At 40.2% G+C, this 13,041-nt stretch overlaps 1 protein-coding gene across 3 annotated transcripts in view; it reads right to left on the bottom strand.

The window, feature by feature from the left end:
• sos2 (son of sevenless homolog 2 (Drosophila)) overlaps positions 1-13,041 on the bottom strand; it is a 40,529-nt gene that overhangs the window by 4,953 nt on the left and 22,535 nt on the right. For 2 of the 3 annotated variants that reach the window (XM_035994864.1, XM_035994865.1), the window contains exons 7-20: positions 12,788-12,898; positions 10,009-10,032; positions 7,292-7,390; positions 6,876-7,003; positions 5,934-6,589; positions 5,704-5,785; positions 5,423-5,545; positions 3,388-3,500; positions 2,466-2,688; positions 2,167-2,286; positions 1,893-2,055; positions 1,066-1,183; positions 730-902; positions 522-638 (exon numbers count right to left, since the gene is read on the bottom strand). In XM_035994864.1, the coding sequence (XP_035850757.1) occupies positions 522-638; positions 730-902; positions 1,066-1,183; positions 1,893-2,055; positions 2,167-2,286; positions 2,466-2,688; positions 3,388-3,500; positions 5,423-5,545; positions 5,704-5,785; positions 5,934-6,589; positions 6,876-7,003; positions 7,292-7,390; positions 10,009-10,032; positions 12,788-12,898 (2,250 nt within the window). The remainder of the gene's footprint in view (positions 1-521; positions 639-729; positions 903-1,065; positions 1,184-1,892; positions 2,056-2,166; positions 2,287-2,465; positions 2,689-3,387; positions 3,501-5,422; positions 5,546-5,703; positions 5,786-5,933; positions 6,590-6,875; positions 7,004-7,291; positions 7,391-10,008; positions 10,033-12,787; positions 12,899-13,041) is intronic. The other variant, XM_031309834.2, reaches the window with a different exon arrangement.

Here is a 13,041-nt window from a genome sequence, read left to right as displayed (position 1 = left end):
TGTTTTAAGTTTTCAATGTTTTGAGCACCTGAAAACAAAATTCCACCATCACGCAGCTCAAATTTCAGGGCAGGTTGAGAAAAAAAATGCATGGCTATATAACACAAGAAGTAAGTGAGAAAATATGTTTTTTGGTGTAAACTCACTCTTTAAACTACTGAAAATATGAGTTCATTTTACATTTTATATCACTTTTTACTGAAGTCTGAACAGTTACCTTGGAGCCATTTGGAGCAGTCACCAAGTAAAGCTGCCTAGTGCAGCGTTCAGACCCATTCCTCATTTCAGCTGCTACAAACACAACTAATATAGAAAAGCATTGCTAGCAAATGGCCACATATACCACAGACAGAAATATGTTCAAAATCATGATCAAAGATCTGAAAGAAATATTTTCTTCTCCAATCTGCAGTCAATGTATATTTAGGACTAAAACAGGGCACAGAACTCTAACAAAAAAAACTAAGACTGCTGCAATAAGAACTTCACTACTTCTGAAACACTGCGGTCAGAACACTTACAAATCGGGGCGCCTGCTTGCAGTTCCGTGGCTCAATATCCAGAGACATTTTGAACAGGTAGTCGGCAAACTCCTTCTCACTCCTGTTGCCCATTGGGTTCAGGTTCTCGAAGAACCTCTGTGCAACAAAAACAAAACAAATTCAAGTTGTATGGATCTATGAAACATGTTGAAAGACCAAAGAGAAAATTTGAAGAGTGAGCGCTCACCCTGATTTCGTGTTCCACCTTCAGACAGTAGGGCTGGTTCTGGTACTGCTGGATCTCTCCTGTGATTTCAGCCACTTTCCTCCTTTTGCTGAAGTTGATCAGCTCCTTGCCGTGGCGTTTGAGGTGGTCTGGGTTGCCTTCCTCTGTCTTCAGGATGTTGGTTAAATAGATACCTGAGGATGAAGGAGGAGTTTGATGGTGGTCAAGAGAAGAACACGGTTTGAAATGTAGCCATACAGAAACTTGAAAATCTTGCTGGTTTTGTAACAAATAAATGGTGACTGAAAATTATATATAGATATTATTTTGTCTCAGGTCATTTCATACTTCACTTACCAAAGAAAGGCACACAGGGTGGGTTTATTGACTTGAGTTTGGCCAAGTATTTCTTAAAGTGGTCCTGGCTTAGCTCCACAGCTTCTTCCAGGATTTTCTTTTTCCTCTCTGGTATTGCCTGTGGTTGCAGGAGGGAGTAAAAGTCCCATAAATAATGTTCTGACCACCAGTTCAATATTAGATTCAAATGCATGTCAAAACAATAAACATCAGATGCTTCTCAATTGCTAATTGTTGTGGCAGGCTGAAGAAGGGCAAACGTCAGCATATTTATCATCCTAACAGTGTTGTAACAAACATAAAGACAACATTCAGCAGCTGCATAAAAATATAACAAAAAAAAATTTTTTTTTGTAAAAAATAAATGTATAAACTAAATTCAATCACAAAGTCCAGCATACAATGTATGTGAAATGTATCCATTAAAAATGATGAGATTTACAATCACACAAGATTTTTTGTCACATTATAGATAGAATATCTTATCCCCTATCTATCCCCTGAAAAGCCTGTTAGCATGCTAATGTTAGAAAGAGTACGCCACCGACTTAACCGTTAAAAAATAAATAAAGAACAAAACTAATGCAGCAGAACCAGAGCTATTTAAATTCCATTTTGTTTCCTGGTGTGTAATGATCGTTGCAGCTTCATGAGACTCAAGCGTGTCTATTAACTTGTAGTCTTTTTGATGGAATTGTCTTGTTCATCTTTAGGGGTTAAATGGTTTAGTAAAGTCTGCCATAGAAGTAAAAATAGTACAATTGTTGCAATCTTTTTTTCTCTAAGTTAATAGTTTTTCTTGTGACTGCGTTAATAGTTTCACTCACCTCAAAGGTGTGGTCGAGCCTGTACACTGGGACAGAGTTGATGGCGCTGACCACCTCCAGTACGCCGTTAAAGTTGTTGAGCTCCTGGAAAACCTGCAGAATCTCTATGACCCGTGATAAAACTGCCACCCTCTCTTCCAGGTTCATTGTCTCTACAATACACCTGTGAAAGACACACAAACAAACAGTTAACAGATATTTTGGTTTTCCCAAGACCAACTAAAACCAATACTGCATTTTATTGTGAACAAAATATGTGTATCCTTGGACTCACTTCTCAAACCACAGTGTGAGATTGGTGGTGTGGCGGATCATGCGGAGCAGGTTAGGAGAGTTCTTCTCTTTGTCCTCTTTGGTCCAGACGCTGCCGACCAGCTCGGACGGCCGGACAGCTCTGTGGAGGACGTGGGTTTTTATTTTTCAGACAGAGGATACTAGACACAATTACAGGGAAACAACAATCTGATCCAAACCAAATACGGCGATACAGTGACTCTAACAAATGTCTCCTCTCCAGCAGATTATCTTGCTTAAACTGCAGTCTTCATCCACTGCTCTGTCATGGTGACTCACCTGTAGAGCTCTGATTCGAGCAGAGTCAGCTGGCGGGCGATCTCTATAGGATGAAGGGTCATGAGGTCAAACATGTCCATTTGGCCCGATCTGCAGATGTGCCACTCGATGAGAGGAGGCGGGCTCTCAAAGGTGATGTTGTGGCTAACACCATTTGACTGTGTCTGCATCTTCCTCTTGATGATCTTATTGATGGACTCAACCCACTTTCTCATAGACTTGCCTAAAAAGGAAACACAATGTTTGTTGTATAAACAAATATGTTTCAAGCAAAGAATCAAGTGTCTTGTATCATTGGGTTTTGCTAAGCTTAAAATGACACATCCCCTAAAAAACAAACCGGATGTAATGGTCTGGTTAATGGTTGATTCTGATTCAGGAGACATTTTTTGAGACAAGATGGAGGACAGCAAAGAAAAGTCATTGGACAAAGTGTTATACAACCATTACCTGCTTATATCGTGAATGCTACAAATTTAATTTTCAGTGCAAACAGCCTCTAAAATGTCCCCAAATCAATAAAGCATTTGTTGTCGTTTGATTGTGAAGCATATGGGTTGATAAACAAAAAGCCAGTTTAACAATGCTGGTTAAGGATCAATCATTAACATAAATATCAGTTTAATTCACTCATGTGGCCATCCTATAGCAGTGTGCTGACAGACAATGTCTCAGGATTAGGTCAATGGCCTGTACCAGTGCCTCTTATTGTGTTTTTTTTTTATGTGAATTGTAATATTTTAAAACTTTGTTTGACAAAATAATCTCTCATGTTCAAAATTTTGCTTTTTGCAAACTATGCTTCAGCAAATGAAGAGATGAGATGCCTGAAAAGGATGTTAATGAATCTTTAATACGGCTATTACAAAGCTGAATGTCTATTTTTAGGGAAGCAAAGGAATAAAATGTGTGCAGTTCTCACCGCGCAGCTGAATTTTGCTGGTGATGTACTCCTCTAATTGACTTCTCAGCTCTGGATCATTCTCAAAGTCGTAGAAATGATGTTCAACCCATTGACGGAAAACATTGAGAACCCTGCAAAACAAAGACAGTATTAAGTAATTATTTGTATTGTCCTCTACACATATTTCACATACTTTCAACTGGAAAAAGATTTTTCCATTTATGTCCAACTGACAAAAAAAAGAAGGAAACAAACAGTTTAAAGTAGCGGGACACTTTACGGTTTTACTACCCAAAATGTTTTTCAAGATCATTTTGTCTTTATCGGACAGTCGGTAGTGAAGAGGCAGACAAGAGCAGAGAAAACAAGGGCAGAGAAAATGACATGCAACACAGGTCGCCTCCTGAAATGGAACCATAAACGTTGCAGTTGTGTCATTCTCTGCAACCATTCAACTACCATGGTGCTGCACCACCCAAATTTTCTTTCATATCAACCAAGAAATCTTGACAAAAAGGTTGGTATAATAGAGACATTTAGCAACAGTTTCTGCCTGGAGGCCAGTGTTTAAAGGTCCTATGACATGCTGCTTTTTGGATGCTTTTATATAGGCCTTAGCCTTAAGGTGGAGGGTGGGGGTGTGGCCTTGACCAAATGCCATGCTTCACTTATTTGCAAGCCATGATGTCTCGCTCTCTCATGGGTGGGCCAAATTCTCTGGGCGGGCAAAGCAGAGAAAGGGGAGGTACCTTTCTCCTTATGACATCATAAAGGGAAGATTCCAGATTGGCCCATCTGAGCTTTAATTTTCTCAAAAGGCAGAGCAGGATACCCAGGGCTCGATTTACACCTATCACCATTTCTAGCCACTGGGGGACCATAGGCAGGCTGGGGGAACTCACATTAATGTTAAAAAACCTCATGAAGTGAAATTTTCATGCCATGGGACCTTTAATCTTTATCAGTTCACTTTTTTAAATAGTGGGTTTTTAAGAATAAAAACAGCAGGAAGGTTTTGTGCTTTGAAGGGCAAAAGTCATGCCTGAAGAGGTATTTTCACCTACTTTGAGTTACTGGATTTTAAAGTAAACAGTTGGACCACATTGCAATGTTTATAACAATAGACCACCCAAACTCTAAGACAATTTCCTTTAATTTTTGTCCCAATCTATCCTCAAACACTGTAGGATTCTTATTATTTGGGGTTATAATGTATGTTTGTTGCCTAACGCAGATGTTAACAAACCTCAAGATGGACTTACTGCCATCTTTTGATGTTTCACAAAATACTGTTAATGCAGTTTATATAGTATGTGTGACCGGAAGACTTGTACCTCACAATGTGCAACTGCCCACTTGTGTTTTAACTGTTTCTATGACTAAAGGTTAAAGGATTTTATTGCAGCTGCTCTTAACTACAGCAGCGGTGCAGTCTACTACTGAGAAGCTCTCAGTTTTTAAATGGTACTTACGGGACTATTCCTGACTCGGTTACTCCTTATAAGGATACACAGTCTTATACAAAAGTAATTCTGTGGTTCACTGAGAATGTTCAGGGCTTAACAAGAGAGTGTAAAAGAGCCAAGCAACAACAGGAGACAAAGAGACACGAAATCTATTGTGGCATTTTGAAAGGCCATGTCAGGAAATAAAAGAAAGCTGCCAAAGATGCTATAACTTTTTACATTTCATCTACAAGTTTAGAGACAAAGACATTATTATGTAACCATTATTATGTAACCATAAAAGTTAGATTTTAACCTTTATATACTGATCTGCCCATCTCATGCTCTAAATTTTTACTTTTGTGTAATGGTGTTTATTTTGTTTGAAATGTTGTGATGCTTAATTAACTTTTGCAAAGACATGGGAACTTAAAACCGTTTTTATACTTTATGGTATACACATTCAATATTGTGCCTTGGTATGATCAAAGTGGGATGTTTTATTCCTTTAGTTTTGACTATTCTTGCAGTCATTTCTCTTCATCTTTTGGGAGCCTTACAGAAAACAATCTGAGACAGATTAAGCTGCGATTGGATGGCTGTTGTACCTGAGTTGGACTGGCTGCACGTATTCCTTCCGGAATCTCTGGAGCTCGGCCGCCATTGGCTGGTCACCGTTCCAGAGAGCCTGTCGGTCCTCCTCAGTCGGTTCTGGCTCAGGGATCTCAATCCTGAGAAAAATGATGATCAGACGTATGATATTCCAAGATGTCAGAGCAACCCACAACACCACATCACTGATAGTTATATTTTCCAAGTGAAGACGGATTGTTCTCATGGCTCAATAAACGACCACAGCAATGAAAATACTGTTCTGGTTAATCCCTACCTGTCTATCAGCAGGGTGAGAAGCTCTTGTGGTTTGCAGAATGATCGGTACGTGGTAAGAAACGTGCGCACAAAGTTAGGATCTACAAACAGATGAAACGGATTAGAACAAACACAGACAATCAACATCATAACTTATCTTTGCAAAATAAACCTCTAAGTTAGCCGAATTAAACTGAAAATTAAACTTTGAAATGTCTCTCCACAAGAAGATCTATTGCAGCAGCTTACCAGCATACATATGGTAGGTGAGCCTCTCTATGAGCTTTACCACTGTGCCAGCCTTAATGATGGGGATGCCAGTTTTGCTCTGCACTTTGTCCTCAAACACAATGTTCTCCTCCGAGTCCTGTACAGCAAAGCGGTAAACCTCCGGGGAGGGCAGTCTCAGAGGATGCGCCTGCTCCTCGTGCTGCAGCACTGTGTCCAACATGCGATCCAAAGTGGAGCGGTACTGCAGAGTGACCAGCCCCGCCATCCACGCTGCCTTCTCCTCTGCTGTCCGTGCACAGAAAACTGCACAGTTTTCATCTTTTCCTATCAGTTCAAAGGCATGCCGCAGCTCTGCCGAGTCCTCACGATCCACAATGCGGATCTTCCTCAAGACAAACTTCTCTTTCAGACGGTACTCGGCCCCGCTGCCCGAACCCGGAAGCCGTGAACTCTGATTGGCCTTGCAACTTATCATCAGGCCGTCAAACAGGAAGTTGTGTCTCTCGTGCTTGGCGCCGGCTCGTAAAAGTGGACCCTCCAGGATGAACTCGCTGCAGCACTGTCCGATGTCTTTTCCCTCCCAGCCATCGATACTCTTCTGAATCTCGTTCATGCGTTTGATGGCTAGTTGTTTGCTACGGACCTGCCTGCTGTACAGGCGGTACATGGGCTCACTGTGAGGGAGGAGTGAAGTTTGGAGTCAGAAAACTGAAGAGCTCAATGCACTAAATCAAACATTTAACTAAAATATCACATCTAACAGTGGGTCTGGGCCCCTGCAGCTGCTTGATGCTCCAACTGCGTCTTTCTTGTGTGCTAACACAAGTTAGTTTGTGATACAAACAAAGAAAAAAGCAAATGCAGCAAATGTAAACTAATTTCTGCCACTTGGTCAATAACATGTAGACCGAATGACCAAATTAATATTAATTATATATAAAAACTAGTAGAGAGGGGTACCCAGGTTTACGGCGAGGCTGGTGCTTGGCATAGATGCGCTCCACGCTACACTGAAGGTTAAGCAGCGCTGTGATCGCCTGTTTCAGACATTCTCTGTCATCTTGATCTTGACTGCGCTCCTGAAGTTGCTGTAAAAATGGCAGAAAACACACACACATCAGATATGTTGCTATACTACGAAATAAATTGTGTTGATGAATGAAGCTTTAAAGCTTCGAACTATTGGGTACAGCCCTAGAATGTGGCACAATGATGCACAAAATGTTAATCCAGGATGTTTATCATTAGCCAGGGATGTGATCAGCAAACAAAGAAAAGAAACCAAAAACAGTTTTAACAATTTCTCTAGAAAACCTGAGACTACAACAAAAACCAATGTTATTTTTGATTAGACCTGTCCATGTGTCAGGACATACCTGTAGCAGCTCAAAGTAGTGCATGCAGTGGTATACTGGGACCATCATCAGCTGTGGAAGGACATATTGGACTGCTTCTTTGAAGCCTTCTGCAACTGACTGGAGACACAAAGACACATAAGAACTGTTAGTGATAGATCAGTGTGACAACATCATTAACAGATTGGAACCAACCAGCATGTGATCAAGAGACTCATTAAGAAAATGTTCCTATTGACAAATGTCAAGCTTAGAAAAGAATCCAAGCCAGAATGGTGATTTATAAAAGAAAAACACATGCAAAAATCATTGATTTTCTCCCAGAAGCTCAAACAAATGTCTTTTCTCATCCAAGACACAAACTGCTTTAAAAAAACAAAAAACATACCATTTACATGAAACCCTTAACGTTAACTTTTATTTTCACTTCCAAATAATTATTAGTTAGATGACTGGATGTGTTTAAACCTGTCTGAGGCCTGTGTTTTGGGGCCCCAGTAGAAGCCATTTTAAAGATGTATCTAGTTTTATTATTCACAACTACCATGATGAAACGTGATCACAACTGTCAGGCACAATGATAAAAACTACAACACAAAATACTGAAAATGATAAAAAGAAGAGGACTGTGAAGACAAGGGCAATTACAATGTGTATGTTTTAGAATATAACTGAAACCAAGAGGCTACAGGGTGACGAATGACGGAGGATGGAGGGAGGGAGAGGCGGTTGACCAAGTAAAGGCTTCAGGGTAACCGGAGAGGAGGCCGTCATAGTATCCATTTAAATCTCCCGTTGCCCTGACGGTCCCCTGACGACTCAGAATCAATATGCTACTACTCAGACTCCACAGCATCGGCCACACTGTCTGTGTGGGGAGGGGAGGGGAGGAGATGAAGAGGGTCTGTGTGCATGGAAAAGAAAAGACATCAGCTGCCTGACGCACACTGATGGACGGCAGGGGGAACAATGACCTAAGTTTAGATCATGCTATTGATACGTCAGCTTCCTGCAGGTTTACAAATGGCCTGTGTGCATTAGGGCTACACATTTAGCTGCATCATAATCAGCACTATGTATTTAGCTTGATTGGATGCAATACTGGTGGTTTGCATTAAAGTGTGGGGTTTGGTGCAACAAACCAACTGCTCCCCATACACAAGTAAAACAGGCTGTGATTAACATGACAGTGTATCTGAAAATGAAACTGTTGTTGCATTTTTTTATTATACAGGCAAACCAGTTTCCAGTTTTTATGCTAAGCTAAGCGGCTGCTAGCTCCGGCTTAATATGAATGGCAAACATGAGGGAGAATTAGCAAATTTCCCTTTCCTTTAACAACAGTAATTTTAAGATTTGAACATTGAATGACAGTTTTGGTAGTACGACAATGAAGTAAAATGTGAAAGAAAAGGTGGTTTTCGGTCAATTAGAAATAATCAAGGGCAATAAACCAATTTTGCTCCTCAAGATAGATGAATGTAGTGAAATATAGTTGTGACATGAAAGTCATTGTTTGTTTAATCTAAGATGGTTTATATTGCGTTATGTTCTGCCATCAATCTGATGTGTAAACTGTAAAATATCCTGCCACAGTACATATTTGTGTTAATGGTGTTTAACAGCTAAATTAAATTTATCCCTGCCCAAAAAAAGTGTTCATGAAGGGGTATATGTACAATACATTATGATACATTATCTTAGGTATTGAGGTAGCTGAAAATAACAGTCTCGCTTGAGCGCTACTTCAAACTACACAGACATTTCCATGTGATCTCAGCTTAATGTACATCTGATTTGAGCAGGTAAACTGGAAATAAAGATGATATTGTGTGGGATAACACGAGTAAAAACGAGTCTCTACAGGAGCATGCATCAGTGTGAAAGCAGCCTAAGTATAAACACAGAGTGCACTAAGAATAAGGTAGAGAACGACTGTGAGAACAACATGTTCACATTGCCCAGAGGTACAGGGCTGCTTGAACCCATGTTGTGGGTCTTTTTTAGTCTTAATTCACAGCTTATTTTCAAGATGAACTGCGCCTTAGGCCACCAGCCTCGGTCCCCCTCCTCCTCCTCATCATCTGCCTCCCCAGGAGAAAAATGGCCCGCAGTGTGGCTGCCTGTTCTATTTTTAAAAGGCGATGTAATTTACCCACAATACCAGACGCTGCAGAGTGCAGGGGCTGAGTGCTCGACAGACACATCTATCCGACAGAAATCGGGGAGGGAGGGAGGGAGGAAGTCGAGAAGGATGGAGTGAGCAAGATGAAGTGCATGCAATGAGACAAAAGCTGAAGAGGTAGAGCAGAAGCACAAATGATGATACTGCCAGGGGTTCGATCTGCATTACAGCAAACGTGATAATATGTAAGCATTTATACCAGAGGTGCTGTGGATGACAGTGTGTATACAATGGTTCATGTTGTACAAAGAAGGCGGAGAGACGAGGAGACGGACAGCCATCAGGTCAGAGATGAAACACAAAGTGAGAGATGCTAAAATAAGATTAGCCAACGGTGCAGAAACGGGGGCAGGAGCAGTTTGATATAAAGGGGTGAAAGGTGTTTGGGGGGGGTTTTAGAGAAAAGGCTGGTGGAGAGACACCATTACAGCATCTGCCCCTGGGACTGCCACTGACGATCACACACACACACACACACGCACACAAACACACACACACTGGTGGTACAGCAGCCAAGCGAAATGGATTTGCAAAGCACCACAATAAATATCACCTTTTGACCAGGACGAATCAGAATCTGTGGATTGTAAAGCTGATTAGTTAACTAATCGATTAGTCAGTCGATCGACAGAAGATTACTATGCAATTATTTGGATTTTCAATTAAAATTTTCAGGTGACAGGGAAAAACAATCAATGGTTCCAGCTTCTCAAATGTGAGTATTTGCTGGTTTTCTCGGTTTAGTTTGATAGTAAATTGACTACTAGGGATGTTCCGATACACTCAACTCACAATTCGATACACGATTTGAAGTTCACAATACAATTTTCTTTTATACAGAATGAGCTGCAGACAAATGACTTGAAAATATGCCTTAATTTTTTATAAAGTCTGCAAAACAACAGATGTGTCCTCTTATCAAAAGTGCAACTGAAATTGTATTTTATCTTAAATAACAAAAATGTATTAAAAAATGTATAATTAGATTTTTAAAACAAATCCCACATCAAAATAACTACATAAATAGAAATAAAATCTCTTCAAATAAATAAACTAAAAAGCCGTAGTGACGTCTGAAGTCAAACACGTGAAATCTAAAGTAGGGATGTAACAGTATGAAAATTTAACCTCACAGTTATAGTGACCAAAATGATCACGGTTTTCAGTATTATTGCGGTATTTTTCAAAGTGTGTTCAAAAAGCACTGATAGGCCTACCCAAGCAGAAATAGTTTCAAAAAGTGTAACAGTGTTTATTATATTACAAAAATATAGGCAAAACCTTTTTCTTGCACGTTCTGCAGACAGGATAACAATTTTCAATCAACTGTCCTTCGGCATTCTTATAATAACCAAAATATGCCCATGCTTCAGACTTAGTCCTCTTAGAGGGCTGATAAATGTCCTGAGCGCTGTCATCTCCTCCTCCTGCCATGATTCCAACTTCAAGAAACGCACGTTGTAGGCTACGCAGTGCGCCTGCGCGGCAACTTCAGTAGACTCGGATGAAGCTGGGAAGGATTAAACACATGGTTTCCACACCGTGGTAATCCACCGTGATAATGATATTTTAAATGAAAACGGTAATTGTTATCGTCAACATTTTTATCGTGGTTTACCGTTACACCGGTAATCATTACATCCCTAATCTAAAGTAGATTATGCCCTAGGCAGATTAATTTTTTTATCTCAACCGGCAACAATCTTTAAACATTTATTTTGATTTTTAACCGATTCACAATGCATCGTTACATCCCTATTGACTACCTTTGTCTTTAATCTCACATTCAAGAGGCAATCTAAAATAGTTGCTAATTAATTTTCTCTAAGTCGTCTCTCAGTATTATTTGGGCTCTAAAATCAGGGCTGCAACTAACAATCATTTTCTCAAAAAAGCTGCAGATAATTATCTTGACTAATCATCCAATTGTTTTGTCTAAAATAAATTAAAAAAACATCAATAATAAAAAAGAATTGGTGGAAAATGCCCATATTGATTTCTCATGGATTCCCAGATTTATTATATATTATTTCCCCAGAGTCACTGTTTTGCCTGACCAACCGTCCAAACCCTAAAGACATTCAGTTATAGATCACATATGAGAAAAAAGCAGCACATTTGAGAAGCTAGAAGCAATAAATAGATATTTTTGCCTAAAAAATGACTGAAAGGATTGATCGATTTTCAAAGCTGTTGTTTCTATAATTTCCTCTCGATCGACTAATCGATTTATCAGCTCTATCTAGAATAAATAAAGAAGTATTGGTACAAACGCCGGCATATTGAGCCAGGCTGAGACAACATGTCTATTCCAGGTTGCTATGGCTTTTAAGATGAATACCGTGGTGCTATCAATACAGTACAAATATAAAGCTTATTTTTAACTCATGTGCCCTTTCCCTCACTCTCATACAATGAGTATATGAAAATAAACACTGAGTGTGGGTAATCAGAGGAGAGTGCCATCGCTGTTGATCTAACTGGGGTTAGACTGGTGGTTTGAGGGTAAACACAGTGAGGCCTCAACCTGAGGTACAGTAGGGCTGCAGGACGGTCAGTCAGCAGCAGCTTACTAAGTTTATGACTTTACTACAATACTAACAGAGCATGAAGATGTACAGTAGGTCTATTAACATACAATCTTAATTTCCCTTCAATAAAATAGCAGATTGGGGTTTAAAACCTTGAGAAGAACAGCAGAAAACAACCTCATACTGTAAATACTGTTGTGAGTTTAAAGCTCAGCGTCATGTGAAACGGTCAGACTCGCCGCTCTTTGGCCTGAGAAAACACCAGCAAATATTTCATCTTCAAAGGCTGCCAAACTGCACCCCACCGAGCATAATTCAATGCTATTCTTGTGAGGAATGTCCAAATAAAACAATGCGGCAGCAATGAATGAACTGTACACAGGACGCTGAATATGTCATGACATGCCCTCAAACGATATTTAGAGGAATTCCACCAGGTTCACTTCAAAAGCAAAACAGGAACAAATATTCAAACACTATTTGCTTGGTGTAAACACATAAATGACCTACTTTTATCTTCATATTAAAAATATGTCAGTTTCTGTGGCCAGGATAGCTCAGTCGGTAGAGCGGGCGCACATATACCAAGGTTCATGCCGCGACGCAGAAGGTTCCGGGGTTCGAGTCCGACCTGGGGCGATTTTCTGCATGTCTTCCCCGTCTCTCTCTAATTACTTTTCTGTATAGTATATGCCAAACGAGCCCAGACCTAAACGTTATTATTAGTAATTTTCCCATTATCTGTGTGCCCCTCAGGAGCTAACGTGTCAAATGCGTCTGTGGTTGATTTAAAGATCTTACCTGAAAGTAGAGGCCGGCGGTGGACCGTGCCATCAGGTTGTTGAAGTGCTCGTGGAAATCCCTACTGAGGATATCCTGAGACAAGGTCTCGTAGGGGTCAAACGCCTGCTCCTGTAGACGTGGAGAGAATAACTCAACACTTCATATTCTTACACGATGATAAAGGATGCTGAGATGCAAGCAGTATGACAGATACAAGCCAATATCCATGCTAAACATAGCTGCTTGTATTTCAAGAAGGATTAGTTACTGAG

The sequence above is a fragment of the Sander lucioperca genome, chromosome 18, assembly GCF_008315115.2.
Source record: "Sander lucioperca isolate FBNREF2018 chromosome 18, SLUC_FBN_1.2, whole genome shotgun sequence".
Lineage (NCBI taxonomy): Eukaryota > Metazoa > Chordata > Actinopteri > Perciformes > Percidae > Sander > Sander lucioperca.
This window is presented reverse-complemented; position numbering and strand designations above follow the sequence as displayed.